Below are 22,638 nucleotides of genomic sequence, written 5' to 3'. Positions count from 1 at the left end.
ATCTCAAGCAGAAGAGCATCCCTGGCCAGGAGAACAGAAAGGACCAAGGTCCTGCGAGGCCGTTGTGTCGAGACAAGTGTGAGAAAAGAGAGAGCAAAAGAGCTGGAGGGTAGTATAGACCAAGTACTGACTTCTGGGCCATGGTTGGGACTTTGGATTTTCTTCTGAGTTAAAATGAGAAATAGATGCTGTGTTTCGAGGAGCATAGTGTTTATGTTTTAAGGAGATTACTCTGGCTGCTGTGCCGATAACAGAATGAAAGGGCGTCATGACAAAAGCAGAGGCCAGTGGCAGCAATCTAGGTGAGAGATGCTGCTAGTGGCTGGGACCAGGGTGGTGGCAGGAGAGGAGTGAGTTGGAGTCAGAGTCTGGATACACTCTGAAGGTAGAACCAAAAGGATTTTCTGGCCCACCATATGTAAAGTGTGAGAGAAAGAGAGGAGTTGAGGATGACTCCAAGATTTTTTTGACCCATGTAGGCATCCTACCGGGTCTTCTCAGATGTTCCAAGACTTTCTGATTTTCCCAGGAGTTTAGTAAGCATTTCTAAATAATAATAGTAATAATAATGCTAGATCTTATCCAAACGAATAGTGCTTTATAATTTTCAAATTATTAAAGCTTTATTTGCTGTTAGGCTGTTTATTTCTTTGTTTTCTTGATTTATTTATACATGTGCACATATATATATTTGCTGCTTATAATTTTTCTCTATATCTGTTTCCACTTGCAAAATTTTTTCTCTTACCTAAAGAATACCAAGACGCATTGTGTTATTTTAGGAGAGATGCTGATAGCTTGAGCCAGGGTGATGGTGGGGCTGGCAGGGGTTTGGGAGCAGAGGAAACAGTGAGAAGGGGTCAGAGTCTGTATATATTCTGAAAGCAGAACTAAAAGGATTCTCTGGCAGGCCCGATGGGACATATGAGAGAAAGGAGAAATGAAGAATATAAATTGTCCTAGTGTGTTAATGGTAAATGTCTTTTTATCCCCGATGAGAATGAAGAATATTAGGTGATATCATTACTTTGTGTGTGACTCATTCAACAACGATTATCTAGTGCCCTCAGTGCTAGAGACACCTCAGTGAACAAGATGGGCAGAAATCCCAGTTCTCAAGGAGCTTACATTTTAGAGGACAGAGACACTTATATATATATATATGATGTCAGGTGACAGTAAGTGCTAAGGTGAGGGGTCAGGGGACAAGAAAGGAGGATAGACAATCCAGGAGAGTTTATATGTAGTTAATTCTTAGAACTTGTTAAATAATGTATGGGATTTTTTCCCTATGTCTGTTTCTATTTAACAGCTTGATACTGGGAACTGCATTCATTTTATCAATTTGACTACCAGTAAAATAGAATATGGGTTACATAGTATTTCTAGCTTCTTCAGAGTATTAGAAAAGAATTAAAAATGGTGCCCTTGAGCACTTCGACAGTGTTCCCCAAGGGGATAACAGAATACTTTAATACTGGGTAGTATACTTGGTCAGACAGTAGTCATTGCAGGCAACTGGGTTTAGACATCTACTTACCGTCACCTCTATTTAACCTACTCAGTTTGTCCTCATTAGGGCTCTTCACTTAGAACACCATTATAGCAATCATATACTGTATTTTTAGCATCTTATATAAATTTCCCCACAAATGCCCGTTATATAACCAGCTCCCCTCCCCCCCGCCAAGGCTTTCCTCCAGCCTCTCACAGATTTATATAAGGGGCGAGGAGGGGTGTATGGGGGGATCCCTGTCCAGTGACTGCAGATGTTCATGTCCCAGAGATGGTTCTCCCTCCTCCGGACAGGGCTGGGCGTGCACCAAACAAGTGTGCTTCTCATCCCTCTTCTCAGCCTTCACCTTCTGCTGTTATATTTTCATCAGGTGTCACATTGCTGTGCTCCTGTGTCTGGGAGGCTCTCTGCCTCCTCTCACTGTGTTCAAACCAACCCCTAGGACTCAGCTCCAGAGGCAGAAGGCACCTGAAAGAGAGTTCCAGTTCTAGCATTTTTCACATGGCAAATGAGGCTCAGCAAGGCCAAGGGATTTCCTCCCGGATATAGAGGCATAGACGCGGTCAAGACCAGGTCTCTGGATTCCCTTTCTAGTATGACTTCTATTAAAGCAGCAGCTTCTCAGGTCTAAGAGTCCCCGTGTATGTAAAACGAGGGGTATGCAAGGTGGCTCTAAAGTCCCTTCCATCTGTGCGTTATGTACTGATACGCTATTGGGTATGTACTGATTGTTTCATTTTAGAATTCACTGTTCTCAGTGCATTGACTAGAATGTTACCAACTGAAATGAATCAGGAAGAGGACATAATTTTGCTTGGCTCTTTAAAGCTTAAATTCAGTTTCTGTTTTTTTAATGGTAAGAATGTGAGGAAACAAATGGTAAATTCACCCACAGTAAAAAAAAAAAAAAAAAAAGAAAGAAAAAGGGGTTCAAATACACATCTTCAGCTGACTTGTGCACAGGAAAAGCACTATGCTACGTGATTCTTAAATAGTTTATCTAACTATATCAGGAAAAGTCTCCTTCTGTTGCAGTGGGGCGGGGGAGGGCAGGGATACGCAGGGAATGATGGTGATAAGCATTTTCCAAATTAGGAAATAGATATGCTTTTCTTCTTACTCTCTTACATAACTGATCTATTTTAGAAGACAACACAAAAAAACTGAAATGAAATACAAATCTCATGATTTTACTACTTTGTTAGCAAAGACACAAGTAACGCTGGAAGGGAAAGAGAGGAGAGTTTCACCCCATCCTATTCCTCTTGGCCCAGAGGACATTTTGTTTTTTTTTTTTTCCACAGGATTCCCTCTCCTCCATGGCAGCCTGCTGGGTGAGTCAGAGACCAAAGTCCAAATTTTAGAAAATGAATGAAGAAAGATACTAATTTTTCTCTCCTCTGAATTTAAAAAGCAGTCGCATCAAAGTACATATCCTCTTTTGGTGGCATAGCATGACAGACAAGTGACCGGTCTTAGAGCCAGTGATCGTTTTGCCCCAGACTTCCTGATTCAGAGGGAAATTGTGCTGCACACAAAGGCCACAGGGGCAGTACAACCTCTTACATAAATAAGTTACATAAATGAGAACCAGTTACGTAAATGTATAAACGAGCAAACAGGAATTATAATCATTCACAAATGCCAAGGAGAACACGGCAAGATTCCTCCTACAGTCCCATTTTTCCCCCCTCACATTATCATAATTGTACTATTTTATTTCACACCAGAATCAGATGTGGCTATTTGTCACATTTATTGGGGGAAGAAATTCCAAAGGACAAATGATGCTTCATATTATTTTCTGAACCATATATTTTACTTCTGGGGGAAATTCCCTAATAAAACCTGATTTGAACTATACTTGATAAGAAACATAAGCGTGTTTATCAACTTATACTTTTTTTGTGTAATCATGAACACATGTATTCATTACTATTGTACATTTTGCAAGCGGGTCTTAAGGATAGGAATACATCACAAAAGTAAATGTCCATGGGCATAAGGATATTTGTTTTACTACTTATGGTTTCAAGTTTCAGATGAGTATGTGGGCATCTGACTAATGTCATTCTTCTGTTTATTGAGGGAAGGCAGTAATTCAGGGGGTCTAGAATTAGATTCAAGGTTGTGCTTGTGAATCAATCCCAATACACCACACTTCAGATGATTAGGAGCTGCTCCTTGGGTCTCAGCTGGCAATCTGTTTCAGGTTCAATGTGGATGTTGTCTTGGGGGCAGTGTATCTACGTCTCTGAAGTCGTGAGATTTGCTAATTGTGTAGTAGAAACACATGTAACTCAAAGCAGTTTTGAGCCTAACTGCCTGTTCTCTGTAAAGAGGGATGTTGATTAAACGTTAGCCAGTTTCAGACATAGCATGCTCAGGTTAAGAGTCCTTTTAGCTCCATTTTGAAAATCTCATGTGAAATATTTTTATCTAAGATCTAATAATAGTGGAATGTGAGTAAAGTGATCTTAAAACGTTTGTATATTATTAGCTGTGTGATTTTGGGCAAATAACTTTCCCTCTCTGGGCCATTGTTTCTAACTATTTGAAAAAGGACAGCATTAACAATCTAGTACCTTATAATCAAATCTATAAATATTTTCAACGGAGAGCTTTAAACCCGCTGCCACCAAGTTTAAAGGAAATATAACCCATTATACAAAAACCAGATCATTTTCCTTCTCTTCTGTGGGCAAAACTGCAGACCTTGCTTGGGTTGCAGTGATATGACTTTCCTGTGAAAAACATTCACCTGGTGTTTTCTCTTTAAAAATGCCAAATATAGGCCTTAGCCAGCTGTTGGGCAGTAAATGAGATGTGGAGAGGAACCTGTGGGCCTCCTCCCTCGCGATGGGGGGGGCGGGGTTAAACCAGAAAAGCATTAGTAATTTGGCACCACGGAAAATTGTCATACACTGTGGAGGGAGTCGCGTCAGGTAGGTGAGTGGAGTTATTTTGTTCCTAAAGTTGACCTACTCTAGACTTGGGGAGTCACAAAGTCATCAGACTGACTTTGCGCGTTCCTAAGCCCTCTGCCTCTATGTGTCCATCTGTAACTTGGGCATGAACTAGAGAAAACGCAGATGAGCACCTACACTACACCGGGAGGCTCCCAGGGGCCAGGAAGAGGGGGCGGGTCCCCACTCAGGTGGGCGTTTATGTCAGGGAAGGGTGGGCAATTTGGGCCTCAGTCCCGCGAAGCCGGCCGCCCGGCAGGAGAGCACCCACGAAGCAGGGATTAGGGGAGAGTTCGCGGCAGGTGCGGGGTCGTCCGGCGGAGAAACCAGTGGGGCGAGGAAAGTATGGGCTCCTTCGGGCTTTGTTCGGTTACAAGCCAGGCCCTTATTCCGGAGAAGCCAATTAGATCCCCGCTGGGGCATCATCTGACCTCGCGTCTCCCGCCAGGAGGGGCTTCGGGAGGGACTGGGCAGGCGGTAGGCTCCTCGGGGACCCGGTCGCGGGGCGGGGGTTGGGGGGTGGGGGGAGAGTGCGGGGGAGTCCCGGGCGCCTCCGCGCAGCCCAGCCCCGCCCGCGCCCGTCAGGCCCCGCCCCCGGGGCTTCCCGGGCGCGCGCCGCCCCGCCGTGTCCGCGCGCCACGCCCCCCTGCTCGCGGGCCGCGTGCGGAGCCGCGCGCCCCGGAGGCTCCGGGACCGTGGCGGCGGGCGGCGGCGGCGGCGGAGCAACCCTTTGCGGGCCATGTCTTCTCCGGCCGTAGCGAGGAGCTCCCAGGGAGAGAGCCAGGAGGCGGACCCCCGGCCGCGGAGCCGGGGCCGGTTCTGGGAAGTGGGCGGCGGCGGCGACCGGCTGGAGCGCGCGGCCGCGGAGTCGGAGCGCTGGGAGCTGCTGCTCCGCCGGGGCGAGCTGCTGGCGCTGGGCGGCCACCTGAAGGGAGCGCTGGAGGCGTACGCGGCGGCGCTGCGCCGCGGAGCCCCAGTCAGGCCCGAGTGCCTCGGTACCCTGGTGGACTGCCTGGTGTTCAACTACCGGCTCCGCCACGGGCTGGGCTGGAGCGCGACCCCGGCGGAGGGCGCCCACCCCGGCGCCGGCGGGCTGCTCAGCTGCCTGGGCTGCCGGGGCTTCCTGAGCGAGCCGGTGACCGTGGCCTGTGGCCACAGCTACTGCCGCCGCTGCCTGCGGAGAGAGCTCCGCGCCCGCTGCCGCCTCTGCCGGGACCGGCTGCCGCCCGCCGCGGCCGCTGATGCTGAGGGGATCTCCCCGCGGCCGCCGCCTCTGGCCGCCGCCATCGCTGCCTCGGGCTTCAGGACCAGCGTCGTTCTCAACCACCTGGCCGAAAAGTGGTTCCCGGGCGAGCGGGAGAGAGCCCGGGCGGCCGGGCGTCTCGGGGAGCTGCTGCACCAGGGGCGCTACCGGGAGGCCCTGGCCGCCGCCTGCGAGGAGCTGCGAACAGGTGACCGCGCGGGCCCCGCGACCCCACCCTCCTTTCCCCGACGGGCGGGCGGCCAGGAACTCGTCTATGCCCCCGGGAGGCTTCCCGAGGCCGGCTGCCGCTCGCGGGTCGGGTCTCGGGGTCCCGGAGGGTGTGGGAGGGGGCGGCGCCCCGGGGTGCTTCGGTCACAGTGGGGATCGCCCTCGAGCCGACTGTGACGCGGCGCGGGGTTCCCTCCGCCGCGGCCTGGCGCTGTGGCGGGCGCGCCCGGAACGGAACGGAGCGGAGCGGCGCGGCGCGGGTGGCCGGGCGAGGCCGCCCGAGCGCGGAATGGGTAGGGAGTTGGGCGAGCCTGAGCGGCTGCTCTCTTCCTGCCGCGCTCTTTCCGGTAATTGGCCGCTCGGGCCGGGCCGGGTCCGCCACGGGGAGACGCCAGCCGGGGCGGGGAGAGGATCCCCAGACGAGGCTGGGTGTGCAACGTATACCTTGGTCTCCCACAGAAGTCACCGGGGCAATTGGAAACCGCTGGAGGCAGAATTGCATAAGCGGGGGGTGGGGGGCGTTGTGTAACGGGTGACGTCCGGTGGGCGTGGCAGGAGCTCGGCGCCCGCACCCCGCACCCGGAGGCCCCGTGGGCCGCCGGGCTGCGGAGCTGCTCCGGGTTGTTCCAGTCTTAGCTGAAAACGCCTGCCGACCTCGTTCCTCTTGATGATTTCCCCCTGTCTGTGTCCGAGCGTGCTTATTTCAGAAGCACACGTGTGCTTAGTTTCGAAAACACCTAGTTCACGGTAAAGATAAAGAGGCAGTCTCTGATCGAGTTCGTTGTCACGCTTGTTTCCCTTTCCACTCTTGATCAAGCTGTGGGGAAAAGGCCTTGAAGATCTTTTGTCTGTTTCTTCACCTCCAAGAAGCAGTTTAGGCCTTCTAACTTAGGCTAGCACTTTTCTTTTTGGGCTGTGGAAAGGGACATTGCCGGAGTTAGTTCGCTATGTAAAATGAAGAGTTGTTCTTTAATTCGGTGGTTTTCTACCAGGGGGATTTTACTGCCCCCCACCCCACCCCCAGGGGACATTATCTGGGGCAATATCTAGAGAGATCTTTGGTTGCCACCCCATGTGGGAGTGGTGCTGGTACATCTAGTGGGTAGAGGCCGGGGATGCCGCTCAACACCCAGTGATGCACGGGACAGTCTCCCACACAAAGATCAGGCCCCAAATGTCAATTTTGTCACTGTTAAGCCTTGTGTTAAGTAAGCATATTTCAAGACTAAGGTCTATACAGGCATGGAATGACACTTGGGGAAATAATCCCCAAGAAAACAGACTTCCAAAATATAAACTGATGCTAAGTATGAGGTGCATTCATAAACTGTAACTGAAAGTATCTTGTTGTAGGTCTTTTACACTAAGTGCCCAGTCACTTCGAGCTAGTAACTGTGTTGAGCTGTTTAATACCTTTAGAGTTCAAAGCACAAACTTGGCATATTTTCATGTTTTCAGTATCTTTATGGGGAGTAGCAGTTATAAAATAGAATGATAGATCCAAAACAAAAGAGAACTATTTGGAATACAAAATTCCAATACAACTCAGCCTCTCTGGGTGAATAGAGTATGAATGGTGAAGTACAGACTATCTAGGACATGGTCCTCATTTTTTTAAAATTAATTAATTAATTAATTTTTGGCTGCACTGGGTCTTTGTTGCTGCACGCGGTATTTCTCTAGTTGCGGCGAGCGGGCTTCTCACTGCGGTGGCTTCTCTTGTTGCAGAGCACCGGCTCTAGGCACGCGGGCTTCAGTACTTGTGGCACGTGGGCTCAGTAGTTGTGGCTCGCGGGCTCTGGAGCGCAGGCTCAGTAGTTGTGGCGCACGGGCTTAGTTGCTCCGCGGCATGTGGGATCTTCCCGGACCAGGGCTCGAACCCGTGTCCCCTGCATTGGCAGGCGGATTCTTAACCACTGCACCACCAAGGAAGCCCGGTCCTCGTTTTTAAAATGAAGCAGAAGCTGCAGCAGTGAAATTACTTGCCCACAGTCACACACAGCCAGCTGATTGTGGAGGCAACACCATGTCCTCCATTTCTCCTAATTGTTGGACCAGGGTTCATCCTACTGGTATAACTCATCCAATGAAAATGTTTAACATAAATTTCCAAGGAAGTTTTTTGTCACTAGTGTAAAAATAAAGGATGAAATTTACTGACAGCCCTATTCAGTATTAACACCCACTGATTTAGTGGTTTGACCTCTTAAATTAGGCATTTCGTAAGAATTCAGGTCCTAATCCATGGAAGAACATGGAGTACATTTACTAATTAAGATTTAGCTTAATGTTTTATGACCAATAATCTTTTAATTAAAGAAGATTTGGGGCCTGGGGTTGAGGGTATTATTTTTAACAGAAAAAGACTGAAAGATCTATTCTTTCTCCTTTTTTCAGTTTGCATAGACTGCACGTGGGAATTCTGTCCACTCAGCTGCTTAATTCTACTTTTGCAGGACTAGAACCCAAGTCTCCTGACTTTCACCTCATCAGTCTGTTTTCCCCTCATTTTTAGGTCTTTCAAAAATCATTAATTCCATACTCAAAAATGTGTCTGAATGGTACTAATGAGGATAACTTTTTTCATCCTTTGAATTTTTAGTGCAAAGTAGGGAAAAAATCTTAGAGCTAACAAATTATAGTTGGTAAAGTACAGATATTATGTGTTTAACAGTTTATGGGCATAAATAAAAAAGGTTTAGTAGAGTTATAAATGTATTTGTACAGTTAAGCTTTAAATTTTTGAGAGCCAGTTATGTTAGGCATTTGAAATGTATTTATATAATTATACAGCTGTAGTTACTTAAGATACTTTCATTATTGTTAACAATGGAAAATGACCTTCACTATAATTTCTTCATATAATTCTTACAATGAAACAAATACTATTAACTAGAAAAAATAATCTAGTCTACAGTTAGCCCACACACATCCAAATTTAATCCCTGTCAACAAGAAAGGAAAGTTAGAAAACCTTTGCCAAAATCAGAACGTTCCCATTGAGATTACATAAGTTTCTGTTGAACTGAAATATATTTAGATAACATTTAATCCATTGATCTTTTGGTATTAACTCTCAGATGTTTCATAACTTTGTCTTTTTAGTATTCAAGGATATTATGTAAAAGTCTTTTCTGCATTGAACCTTTATACTTAAGAGTCTTGAAATAATGCAACTTTGCTGTGCTCTCTTTGATTTTTTTTCAATAAAGATTTTTTCCCTTTTTGTTTTTAATTAATTTATTTTTGGCTGTGTTGGGTCTTTGTTGCTGCGCACAGGCTTTCTCTAGTTGCGGCAAACAGAGGCTAACTCTTCATTGCGGTGCGCCGGCTTCTCATTGCAATTGCTTCTCTTGCGGAGCATTGGCTCTAGGCGTGCGGGCTTCAGTAGTGTGGCACGTGGGCTCAGTACTTGTGGCTCATGGGCTTAGTTGCTCCATGGCATGTGGGATCTTCCCGGACCAGGGATCAAACCCGTGTCCCCTGCATTGGCAGGTGGATTCTTAACCACTGTGCCACCAGGGAAGTCCCTCTTCCTTTTATTTTTAATGAATTTTTACACTGACTTGCCACTCTCCCCCCCGAAAGAAGACCAACAGAACAGTATAATTTACAGTTTGAACTGGTTAAAAAAAAATAAAGGTCATAAGGAGGAGAATATTTTATTTGAAATACTTGGAGAAGGAAAGTTTTGTTTTGAATATTAATTATGTAGTCCTTGACTATTACCAAGTATTTTAAAATTCTGTGTCATTTCATTGTCATAAAGAATCCTGTGGAGTACCATTATCCTCAGAGGGAAATTGAGGCACCTAGGGTTAGAGAATGCAGTACAGCCTAGTAGTTAGAGCTGTGCATGCTGGTGTCTGACGACCTGGGTTTGAATCCCAGCGCACGGCCTCCACCTGCTCTCTGGCCTTGGGCCTGTGTCTGACCTCCCTGTTTTGCTTTCCTTATCTGAAAAGTGAGAATAGTGTCTACCTCATAGAAAGATAGCAACCATAACAACAGCCTAGGGCTGTTGTGAGAATTAAGAGTCAAAACATGTGAAGTGCTTTGAATGGTGCCTGATGGATAAATACTCAGTAAATATTAATTAAAATATTTTTAAAATGTAAAATTTGTGCTCCAGCAACAAGGCGATTTAGCTAAAATTGAAATCTAAATCTTATAATGTCAAGTCCTGCTCTTTTCTACCACATGAATATTACCAGAGTGAGGGTTAAATACTGATTCTCGCCTGCATATGTTAATTAGTAGTAACATTTTAGCATACATCAATAAAATATAGACATTGCAAGGCTTTCGTTATAAAAAGGTAAGTCAAATTATAGGTAGATACTGAATACATTTAAAGAAAATGTAAAGGGTTTTGGGCTTCCCTGGTGGCGCAGTGGTTGAGAATCTGCCTGCCAATGCAGGGGACACGGGTTCGAGCCCTGGTCTGGGAAGATCCCACATGCCGCGGAGCAACTGGGCCCGTGAGCCACAATTACTGAGCCTGCGCGTCTGGAGCTTGTGCTCGGCAATAAGAGAGGCCGCGACAGTGAGAGGCCCGCGCACCATGATGATGAGTGGCCCCCGCTCGCCGCAACTAGAGAAAAGCCCTCGCACAGAAACGAAGACCCAACACAACCAAAAATAAATATAAATAAATAAATAAATAAAAATTTAAAAAAAAATGTAAAGGGTTTTTAATATCTTAGTCAACTAGGTTAACATGAAGAGATGTGAATTTAATTCATCAGTAAACTTATATATGCCCTAACTTATTCTGCAAAGTACCTGAAACAGTAAACATTGACATTTATATGGTGCTTTATACTTCACTGAGTATTTTCACTTCCATTATCTTAACTGATTCTTACAAAAGATCATGTGAGGTAGGAGAGCATGTATTAGTACCCCTAATTCACAGATTAAAGAGCTCCAAGAATTTTAAGTGACTTTTTTTAAGGCAAATAAGTAACCAAATTAGAACTGAAGAAAAGAGCTCCAAGAATTTTAAGTGACTTTTTAAAGGCAAGCAAGCAACTGAGTTGCAACTGAAAGCAGAAATTGGGCATGTGAATATTGCTTCTAAGACTGAAGTTGATTTTTAAAATTAGCATATAAAACATAAATCTTAGGTGTTCTTGCTATTCATTTAACAAGTATTTATTCAGTGCTTACTGTATACTAGGCATTGTTTTAGGTGCTGGAAATACAGAGGTGAGCAAAATCAAGTCCCTGTCCTTATAAAGTTTGTATTTCTTGTTTCTTTTAAAATTGCAGCAAATTGGCATTTACAGTATTGAAAATCACCAGAAAAGGGGCTTATTGCTTAACTGATTTCTAACAAACTGAGCCTATATCCAGTATATCTGTGATTCATCTTTCCTTTAATTCAGAAGTCACTTGAAGGATTTTTGCGGTGCCTCAGGGTTACTATAAAGATCAGTTATAACAGCATATTCTTGTTACAGATGAAAAGGGGGGTATATAAATAACTCTTAAGTGCTGTGTTTTAAATAATTTCCATGTTTTTACTTTTTTTAATTCATCAAATGATGAAAAATTTATCAAAACTCAGTTATCATAGATTTCTCATTATTTTTGTATTAACCTTTGGCTTATTCAGAATTGTTTTTCTATTTAGTGGAATATTTCTAAGAGGCTTAGATATATTCAAGTGTAATTTTAAACAAATTTGTATAGTATTCTGCCTCTTACATTGTAAAGATACTTTTCAAAATTGTTATGTTTTACTGTAGAAGGTGAATGACTTAAGAGAACTCTAAAATGCAAGGCAGAAGTTTCTGTTCAGTTTTTTTCTTTTTCTTTGGTAAGATCATTCTTTTCTTTTTTCTTTTTTGCTTCCCCTCCTTTTGTCCAACCTGCATTACTGATCGCTAAAGATATTTCTCATCCAGCTAAGGTTTATTTGGGTAAAAGAGGTAGAAAATACTCTTCTAATACCTTGTATCAAGAGTTAATCTCATTTCTTTATCAACTTGTTTTCAAATATTTTGTAATGTTAACAGTAACTGTTATTTATTGAACGCTCTTGTGCCAGGCACTATGTTAACCGTTAACATGCACTATCTTATTTAGTCCACAAAACAGTCTTAAGATGTAGGTATCGCCAGCATTTTATAGGTGAAGAGACTGAGGTTCAAAGAGTTAGGTAAACTGTCCAAAGTGGATCCGAAGCCAGATCTTCTGAATCCAATGGTTATGATTTTAATTAGTATGCCAGACTACTATTCCTGGACTTTATTAATCAATCACTAACAACTTGTCAATTGGCAGCTCTTAGTTTAACTGTGATAACCAAGTTCTACCGTACTGAACGTGACAAAGAAATAGAAGCAAAGAAATCTGGTATTTCAGTTAGCCCTTGGAATTCCTGAAACAGCTCAACATATAAATATCTAAGAAAAAAGACCCTCAAGAGGAATACTTACACATGAACAATCCAAATAGCCAATAAATAGTTTTAAGGGTCAAACTCACTGAAAAAATGCACATTAAAATAATGATGCTATTTTCATTTGTGTTTTTTCTAGGAAACAAATACACAGCTTCTGGGAGTGTAAAATAAAGTTTTATAAAAGAAGGGTGAGCAGAATGTATTGAGGACTGTATACCTATATAACTTTCTACACAGTCACTCAACTTTATAGAAAATAACTAAGGAAATAAACTGATATGTAAAAGCTTATAGATATATGTTCATTGCAGTATAGCAATGAATATATAGTAATGAATTTTTATATTAGCAAAAATTAGAAGTAATAGGGAATTTTAAAATAGATGGTATACGTAGTGGAATAGTTTGTAACCATTAAAAATCTTGTGGATATAATTACATTGACAGAAAAAGCAGATTATACACAGTATATATGGTATATTTTATAAAACTGTACATTAAAAATGTAATCTACACAAACATAAAAAGTACAGGTTATATGCCAATACTGGTTATTTCTCAATTCATGAGAGCATGAATTGAGGAACTTTAGGGGACAGATTTTAATGAATTTCTTTGTGGTGGGAAAAGCATTTTTAATTCTTAATTTTCTGTGTTTTTCAAAGTTTAAATATTTTATAACTTTTGTTATTCAAAACAAGTTTCTTGAAGATGAAATAAATGATGTGTACACTCCTATTACTACCCATCACGTACTGGAAAACAGATGAGGAATCACCACTCTGGAGAACTCTCCCTCCACAGCCCATGTGGGGCCTTGGACAACTTAAAACTAGTTTCCTCATTGTAGCAGAATTTTATTTCAGTCTTTTTATTTGCCTAATGACTCACAGTATTACTGGGTTGAAGAGAAGAGAAAATGAGGGCATGAATTGAGAAGCTCAAGGGGACAGATTTTAATGAATTTCCCCTGGTTCAGCAAACATTTATCAAAGCCAGGATTTGAGGATACAGAGACAGTAAATAATGGAGGGAGCTCAAAAACAGATTTTTAAAATTAAATAAATGCTGCTCAAATACAGTAAAGGAACACAGTCATAATAGCAAACACTTAAAATAGTGCTTAAAATATACCAAGCCCTGTTCTAAGTACTTTGCACACATTAACACTCTCCCTCCCTCCCATCCCTCCCTCCCTCTCTCCCTCTCTCCCTCCTCCCTCCCTCTCTCATCTCTCTCTCTCCCTCCTCCACCCCTCTCTCACATCCCTCATCCCCCTCCCCCCCCTCCCTCCCCCCTCAACTCTCCCTCCCTCCCTCTCCCCCTCCTCCACCCCCCTCTCTCTCCCTCCTCACCCCTCCCCTCACCTCCCCCCTCCCCACCCTCCCTCCTCCCTCCTCTCTCTCCCCCTCTCTCGCTCCCTCCCTCCCTCTCTCTCTCCTCCCTCCCTCTCTCTCTCCCTCCCTCCCTCTCTCTCACCCTCCCTCCCTCTCTCCCTCTCTCCCCCTCTCTCTCCACCCTCTACTCCCTCACTCTCTCCCCCTCTCTCCCTCCCACTCTCTCTCCCTCTCTCCTCCCTCCCTCCCTCTCTCTCGCCCCCCTCCTCTCCCCCTCCCTCTCCCCCTCCCTCCCTCCCCCCCTCTCTCCCTCTCTCCCTCCCTCCCTCCCTCCCCCCCTCTCTCCCTCTCTCCCTCCCTCCCTCTTCCCCTCCCTCCCTCCCCCTCTCTCTCTCTCTCCTCTCCCCCTCTCTCCCTCCCTCTCCCTCCCTCCCTCCGTCTCTCTCTCTCCCTCCCTCCCTCCCCTCTCTCCCTCTCTCTCTCTCCCCTCTCCCCCTCTCTCCCTCTCTCCCCCCTCTCTCACCTCTCCCCCTCTCTCTCTCCCTCTCCCCCTCTCTCTCCCTCTCCCCCTCTCTCCCCCTCTCTCCCTCCCTCTCTCTCTCTCTATCCCTCCCTCTGTCCCTCCCTCTGTCCCCTCTCCCCCTCTCTCTCTCCCTCTCTCCCCCTCTCTCGCTCCCTCTCCCCCCCTCTCTCTCCCTCCCTCCACCCTCTCTCTCCTCTCCTCCCTCCCTCCCCCTCTCTCTCTCCCTCCCTCCCTCCCCCCTCTCTCTCTCTCTCCCTCTCCCCCCTCTCTCTCTCTCTCCCTCTCCCCCTCTCTCTCCCTCCCTCCCCCCTCCTCCCCCTCCCCCTCTCCCCCTCCCTCTCTCTCTCCCTCCCTCTCTCTCCCTCCCCTCCCCCCCTCCCTCCCTCCCTCCCTCCCTCTCATCTCCCTCCCTCCCCCCCCCCTCTCCCTCTCTCCTCCTCCCTCTCTCCCTCCCTCCCCCCCTCTCCCCCTCCCCCTCCCTCTCCCCTCCCTCCCTCCTCTCTCTCTCCCCCTCTCCCCCCCCTCCCCCGTTATTACCATAGAGGCAAACAGCAAGAACTCTGGAGCCAGGCAGCTGGAGGTAGCATCTAGAATCCACCACTTACGAGTTCTTTGATCTTGGGCAAATTACTTAAACTCTCTGTACTCAGTTTCTTTATCTATAAAAATGTGGACAATGTTATAACCCACATAGGATTGTTCTGAAGGTTGTAAATTATTTAGAACAGTACATAGTTTGTTGTTATCAAATAACTGTATTAGCTGAAAAAAAAAGCATCTCACGTAACTTAAATTCTTGCCCTTTGCTTTTTTGTGGATATTTTTGCATTAAAGAAGTCTGCTTAGTGCATCACATGGGGAGATCAGCTCAGTGCTTTGTGACCACCTAGAGGGGTGGGATGGGGAGGGTGGGAGGGAGACGCGAGAGGGAGGGGATATGGGGATATACGTATACATATAGCTGATTCACTTTGTTATACAGCAGAAACTAATACAACATTGTAAAGCAATCATACTCCAATAAAGATGTTTAAAAAAAAAAAAGTCTGCCTAAAATTAGTTCAGTTCTTCCCTTTGGGGTAGATTTTGTTTAATTTTTTATTTTATATTGGAGTACAGTTGATTAACAATGTGTTAGTTTCAGGTGTATAGCAAATTGATTCAGTTATACATATATCTACTCTTTTTCAGATTCTTTTCCCATTTAGGGTATTACAGAATATTGAGTAGAGTTCCCTGTGCTATACAGTAGGTCCTTGTTGGTTATCTAGTTTAAATATAGTAGTGTGTATATGTCAATCCCAAACTCCCAATTTATCCCTCCCCCCACCTTTCCCCTTTGGTAACCATAAGTTTGCTTTCTAACTCTGTGATTTCTAAGTTTATATTTTGTAAATAAGTTCATTTGTATCATTTTTTTTAGATTCCACATATAAGCGATATCATATGGTATTTGTCTTTCTCTGACTTCCTTCACTTAGTATGATAATCTCTAGGTCAATCCATGTTGCTGCAAATGGCACTATTTCATTCTTTTTTATAGCTGAGTAGTATTCCATTGTATGTATGTACCACATCTTCTTTATTCATTCATCTGTCAGTGGACATTTAGGTTACTTCCCTGTCCCAGCTGTTGTAAATAGTGCTGCAGTGAACAGTAGGGTGTATGTATCTTTTCGAATTACCGTTTTTTCTGAATATATGCCCAGGAGTGGGATTGCTGGATGGTATGGTAATTCTATTTTTAGTTTTCTGAGGAACCTCCATACTGTTCTTCATAGTGGTTGTACCAATTTACATTCCCACCAACGGTGTAGGAGGGTTCCCTTTTCTCCACATCCTCTCCAGCATTTATTGTTTGTAGATTTTTGATGATGGCCATTCTGACTGGTGTGAGGTGATATCTCATTGTAGTTTTCATCTGCATTTCTCTAATAATTAGCCTTGTTGAACATCTTTTCATGTGCCTCTGGGCATCTGTATGTCTCCTCTGGAGAAACATCTATTGAGATCTTCTGCCCATTTTTTGATAGGGTTGCTTGTTTTTTTGATATTGAGCTGTATGAGCTGTTCCTAGATTTTGGAGATTAATCCCTTGTCAGTTGCTTCATTTGCAAATACTTTCTTCCATTTTGTGGGTTGTCTTTTCATTTTGTTTATGGTTTCCTTTGCTGTGCAAAAGTTTGAGTTTAATTAGGTCCCATTTGCTTATTTTTGTTTTTATTTCCATTACGAGGCGGATCTAAAAAGATATTGCTGCAATTTATGTCAGAGTGTTCTGCCTATGTTTTCTTCTAATAGTTTTATAGTATCAGGTCTTACATTTAGGTCTTTCATCCATTTTGAGTTCATTTTTGTGTATGGTGTTAGAGAATGTTCTAATTTCATTCTTCTACATGTAGCTGTCCAGTTTTCCCAGCACCATTTATTGAAGAGACCGTCTTTTCTCCATTGTGTAGTCTTGCCTCCTTTGTCATAGATTAATTGACCATAGGTGGACAAAAACTCAAGTTTATAGCTGAGGAAACTGAGGTACAGAGGGGTTTGCCAACTTGCCCCAGTTCACAGCGAGTGAGTGGAGGAGCCAGAAGTTGAACCCAGGCAGTCTGGCTTCCAGGCTCATGCTCTGAATCCTTACGGGATGCTGAGTGGCAGTAGACGCAAAGGAAAGCGTCTTGGAGAAGAGACTGGTGAGCTGAGTCTTACTGGATTAGAAAAAGTTATCCAGACCGAGGGGAGTTGGTTTGAGGTGGTCTCACAAAGAATGCTAAGGAGGAAGCTCTGTGAAAAAAGGAGGAGACGTAAAGTAGAATGGCATGCATGGGGCTGAGTGAGTAGCTAGGTCTTGTTGGAGTCAAGTGGGAGGCTCATAACGATGGGAAATAAGGCTGGAGAGATGGGCAGGACCCAAGCAGGGAGAAACTTGGATGTTGTGCCAAATGCCTATTTATCTGTGGATGGTGAGGATATAGGTAAAACTGGAGGCAGGGGGTGCAGTGAGCAAGCTGCTACAATAGTCTTAATGATATTTTGGAAGCCAAAACTAAGGCAATTAGCAGTAGGATTGGAAGAGACCAGGGATGGATTTGGGAAATATTAGAGGAGGTAAAATTGACCACGGTTAAGAGTTTGATTTGGGACGTCAATGTTACTAACAGAATATAGTGACCAGACACCTTTTTTGGGGGGTGGGGTGTGAGAAGTGTACTGAACTTGAGGAAAAACACAGCAGGCTGTTGGAAATTTGATGCACCTGGAGGTAGAATGAGAAAATCAGATGTGGGATTTAAGTCACGCTCAGTACACTTAGCCCAAACCCCATCTTTATACTTCTTCATTTTTCCAACAAATTGAGTCTGTAATGTGCCAGGCACTGCATACCTGCAGCTGTGGACTGAGAGGCAGGCCCTCCCGGTGGCCTGTGCAGTGAGGTGACTAGTTCATTCCAGCGTCCGCAGGGCCAGGTAGGGAGCAGACAGTAAATGTTTGTTGCCCGTTTCACACCTGACTTAATCACACACACGCCAGGCTGATGGCGTTTTTTTTTCAGTTGCCTTTCGCAAAAGTGGACACGGAGGGCAGACATTCTGTATCCTTAGGCTATTCGAAGGGCCTCAATTAGTGCATTTGGCTCTTTTTTTGAATTAAGAAGGATCTGCAGGAAATAAGTGGGGTGGCCCTAATCTCTTTTAAAACATATTGGAGAGTGTGAACTCAACTGATGAGGTGGGTTTTTCCCCCCCCCAAACAGAGTCATTCAAATGTAGTCCATTGACATTTGAAGTTCTCAATAAAAACATGACCTATGAGGATTTGGGGAGCAAGAGTTTTAAAATATGATCCTCTTCTCATCTCTTCATGGGGTCCACCTCTTTCCTAATCCCAGTAGACACGAGCTTTCCAGGGAGTCTGGATAGCCCGAGTGCTTCTGTGTTGAGATGAGAGGGGCACAGTCCTTTCTTGCTTCCCTCAGAGGGGAGAAGCATTGTAGATTGCCTGGGTGCTTTAAAGGCGGAGGTCTCCTCCGCCCCTTCCCTCAGTGCTGCCCTAGAGAAGCTGTGTAAAGGGCACCACTGAGCAGCGAGGCCTTGATCAGAGGGTGCGTTACTCATGAGGTCCGAATGTGTACTGCGTCAAGTGTCATGCCATGGGGACTCACTGTAAAAAACAACATGTGAGAAGATAAAAAGCCCAGTGAGGGATCCGTGTGTGGAGTGGGCTGCTTGTTGTGACCGTGAACCCCCTGTCTCTGGAGGTGCTGGAGCACAGGCGGGGTCCCAAGGATGCTGTTGGAAGCACCCCAGCTGTGCGCGTCCTGGTCACCGTCCTCTCCAGCTCAAGGGTTTGGGTGCTGCTGTAGCGACTGCTTACTCCTTGGACTGGTCTGGCACGCGTTGCTCTCTGTTTCCCAAACTCCAGTTTTGCTTGTGAAATCAGGATCACGTGATGCCATTTCACAAGAAAACAGAATTTTCCAATGAGACTGTAAGCTCTTCGAAGACAGGGGTAAAGTAAAATCTTTCAAACCCCCGTAGGGTCTAGCTTGGTGCTAGGACTCTTCGTTCTTGATTGATTAATCACATGGAGCTTTCAGTTTCTATGCGTTTTTGTCCAAAGATAATGATTTACAATTACATTGCTTTAAGAAACAAAAGATGGAATATGCCAGATGTGTCTTTTTCTACTGAGGAAGTAAGAAATATTTTCATGAAATATTAATTTTATTCTTGAAAATTTTTCATTGGTATAAATCTGAGGGAACAAATATAATTCGGGTTCTCAAGTACCAGCAACTGAAAAAGGCCTGTCTAATTTAATTGTTAAATCTAGATTTATCTGTAGAAAAGCAATCATTTAAAAACTAGAGTAGGGACTTCCCTAGTGGTGCAGTGGTTAAGAATCCGCCTGCCAATGCAGGGGACACAGGTTTGAGGCCTGGTCCGGGAAGATCCCACATGCTGCAGAGCAACTAAGCCCATGCACCACAACTACTGAGCCTGCACGCTAGAGCCTGCGAGCCACAGCTACTGAAGCCAACGTGCCTAGAGCCCGTGCTCCGCAACAAGAGAAGCCACCACAATGAGAAGCCCACGCATCGCAAGGAAGAGTAGCCCCCGCTCACTGCAACTAGAGAAAGCCCGCGCGGAGCAACAAAGACCCAGTGCAGCCAAAAATAAATAAATTTATTTAAAAAAAACCAAAACACTAGAGTAAATCAGGGAGCTATTAACGAGTTTTGTTTTATTATAGTTTTTTTTTGGATGAGGCATTACGTGTCTTTACACCCTTCCCACAATGAATGCTTTGTTTTATAAGCATACATTTTGGAAGCCTCCAAAGATGAATAGCTTTAAAAGAAGAGTCAAGTTATGTCATCTGTAGATGTACTGAAAATTAGTTTCTGGCCTAGACTTCAGTTTTAGAATATATGTACCTGTAGTAGTTGATTGTAGTATCATAAATGAACCAAATAAGTGTCTGAAATTTTGAGTGCAATTGGATACTAGTTTAGTTTCTCAAGTAGTGATGGAGAACATAGTGAAATTATCAACAAAGCTTTTTTCCCTCAAATATTTGAAATTAACAGTCTGGGGACTGTCCAATACTATTTTTGCTAATGGCAGGAATTAAAATTTTTTTCCCTCTTAAAAAAGCTGACTCTTATCAACCCATTTCCTCCAGAAGCAGGATCACTGTGTACTCTCCTAAGACCGTGCCTTGGTCAGTCTTTGTAACTATGGGATCCCATGTGCAGTGGTTACACATATGGTCATTTATAAATAGGATTTCAAAATTGGTATAAAAAAGATTTACCACAAAAAGGCAAATCTTCTAAACATCTAAGACATGAGTCTTTTAAATTTTAACAGAATGACCTATTTTAAGAAAACATTTTCTTAGGGATGATTATTCATATTATAAAAATATTTTCAGTTTTTTTAAAAAGCATAATTTCCTCCACTAAAATAATCTACTCATAAGGATTTGATATAAATTATAAATTGTAACATGCTAGTGGGTTGCACCTGTCCAGTGCTTGGTTCACTGCCTTTGCTTTGGTGGCTACTGACTAGATCAGTTCTTAATCTAGTGTGATGTATTTTGTGGGTTATACAATAATCTTTTAAAAATAATCAAACCTTCATAGTATATTTATTTCAGAGCCCAGCGACTTGACTCTGAAAATTTACAGAGCTGAATCATATGCTGGTCTGCGAGAGTTTAAAGCAGCCATAGAAGATTTAAATGCAGTTCTCTTTCAACTGCCAAATTGGCCTGAGGTAAAATTACTGTCTTACATTTGCATATATTTACAAATTTCAGCTGCAGGGACTATGCATTCAGTTATGGTTATAAATTATAACGGAATGGATTGGGTGATTCTTTAAATACAATATAGAGTTCTAGAAATCTAAGGTCAATATTTTGAGTGGACGAATATCATGACAGTTTTTTAAACTATATAAGAAACCTTTGTCTCCTAACCAAAGAACAACCTGAATTCAAGGCACAGAAAAAAACAGACTTTAATATACAGCATTTCCTCAAAGAGATACAACTGGCCCTATTGCAGAGCTGGATCCAAACTGGTTATCAATGGAGGAGGTTTTATCAACGGAAAGAGAAGAGGTCCTTGTGGCTGAACAGTTGACTGAGGATTGTGATGGGAACTGGATGATTAGGCTGTGGTTTACTGTGGTAGATGGGGTCAAAGGAGGTTGCCTTGCCCATGCTGTTTTAAAAAAAGGCTTGCAGCATGTATATAATATATAATCAGTTTACTAATTCTCCTTTTTATCAAACTGCCAAGGCAAATTAGTTCATCTCCCATATATATTCTTTAAGCTAGAAGTCATTTTTTTATGTGACTTTTTCCTGCATTCAAAGCTGTGCCTTTGAGGACAGTATAGTAAGGATGCTCTAAAAGTTATAAATTAATAAGGAAAATGATTCAAAATCCCGTGATGGCATGACTGGTTAGTACAAGTCCAATGAATGTTAAGAGGGAAAATGATCCTACGGACAGCTTTACAACTGTTAAAAAGAAAGAACCCTCTGGACTTATCATTGAAGGGATATAATTAGAAATGTGGTTTTGAAGTCATTTTCTGGGCCTCAGTTCCCCCATAAGTGCCTCTCCAGGGTAGGGTGTAAATATGCCTTTAGAATGCTTGGGCCTCCTCAGAGTCATTCAGAGTTTCAAAATGAGTATTTCCAAGCAGACTTTTTTTTGTTTTCCCCTTGATACTGATTTTTTTAAAAAACAATTCCATCCGTAAAAGTCGTGTATATGTGCTTTTATTGAAGGTCTACTTCAGGAAAGGAAAAGTCCTCCATGATGCTGGTTTTTTAGGTGATGCCTTACAACTGTTTCTTCAGTGCTTAGCGCTTGATGAAGATTTCGCACCTGCAAAGCTAGAAGTAGAAAAGGTAATCAGTTTACCAACTATAATACTTCAAGGTAGGGCTACGACACAGGTCTTTTTACAAATGCCAATTAGAATCTTGGGGTAAGAACATAAGGAGTGTCCGTAAGTCAAATTCAGTAGCAGTTTGCCAAGTAGTTTTCAGGCTTATATACTTATTAGCATACTGAATTCTTACCGAAATCAAAACATTTCATTCAGAGATAGTTAAATGCATTATTTTTGCCTAGTTAAATTTAGATGTTCTCTAATAGTTTGTTCCATGGGAGCCAGACTAATCATCCTTAATTAAACATTGTTGTCATGATGTTCCTGCTCAGGAATTTTTATTGGCTTCCTTTGCCTCTCATTTCAGGTCTCAACTTTGCTTGCTTTCCATGGCTGCCAGTTAGTATTGCCCCACTCAATTTGTTTTGCCTTAATATTCTCAGTACTGCATACATCCCTTTCCAAAGTTTGTACAGTGATGTGTCAGTAGGTGTTAATTAAGCGGAAAAAGGGAAGGGGGTTCTCTGATCAAATGACTTTGGAAAACATTGGGTCGAACCAAACCGATTTCTTCAGATTTTGTCAAGAGTTTTTGCTTTGCTAGCATTGACAACAGCATTCAGCTTTTGCCAGATTTACCCACAGAGCATCTGGGATGACTAGAGTCTTTGAAAAATGTTTTGGGAAAATCTACCCTAATATAATTTCAGTGCCCTGTCATGATGCTCCCCTCGATGTCCCCCAAAGATGCCACATTATTTATTACCTTCGTAGTGTTTCTCAGAGTGTGGCTTTTTTTCAGAATCATCTCGGGTGCATGGTAAATACAGAGATTCCTGGGCCCTACCACAGACCTTTGGAATTACAATCTCCAGAATTGGGGCATAGTTTAGTTTAACAAGCACCTTGGGAGATTCTTATGTACCTTGAAGTATGAGAATTTTGAAAATTTTCTCAGATTCCAAATGCCTTATGAATACAGCTAACATTACTATATT

At 43.7% G+C, this 22,638-nt stretch overlaps 1 protein-coding gene across 2 annotated transcripts in view; it reads left to right on the top strand.

Moving 5' to 3' along the window:
- The first annotated feature begins 5,139 nt into the window (after positions 1 to 5,139).
- The window catches only part of LONRF1 (LON peptidase N-terminal domain and ring finger 1), a 46,498-nt gene continuing 28,999 nt past the window's right edge, over positions 5,140 to 22,638 (top strand). For both annotated transcript variants that reach the window (XM_057537277.1, XM_057537278.1), the window contains exons 1-3: positions 5,140 to 5,933; positions 20,388 to 20,506; positions 21,534 to 21,656. In XM_057537277.1, the coding sequence (XP_057393260.1) occupies positions 5,222 to 5,933; positions 20,388 to 20,506; positions 21,534 to 21,656 (954 nt within the window). In that variant the 5' untranslated portion in view covers positions 5,140 to 5,221. The remainder of the gene's footprint in view (positions 5,934 to 20,387; positions 20,507 to 21,533; positions 21,657 to 22,638) is intronic.

The sequence above is a fragment of the Balaenoptera acutorostrata genome, chromosome 21 (genome assembly GCF_949987535.1).
Source record: "Balaenoptera acutorostrata chromosome 21, mBalAcu1.1, whole genome shotgun sequence".
NCBI lineage: Eukaryota > Metazoa > Chordata > Mammalia > Artiodactyla > Balaenopteridae > Balaenoptera > Balaenoptera acutorostrata.
Note: the sequence above shows the minus strand (reverse complement) of the source record. Positions and strands in the feature narration are given on the sequence as shown.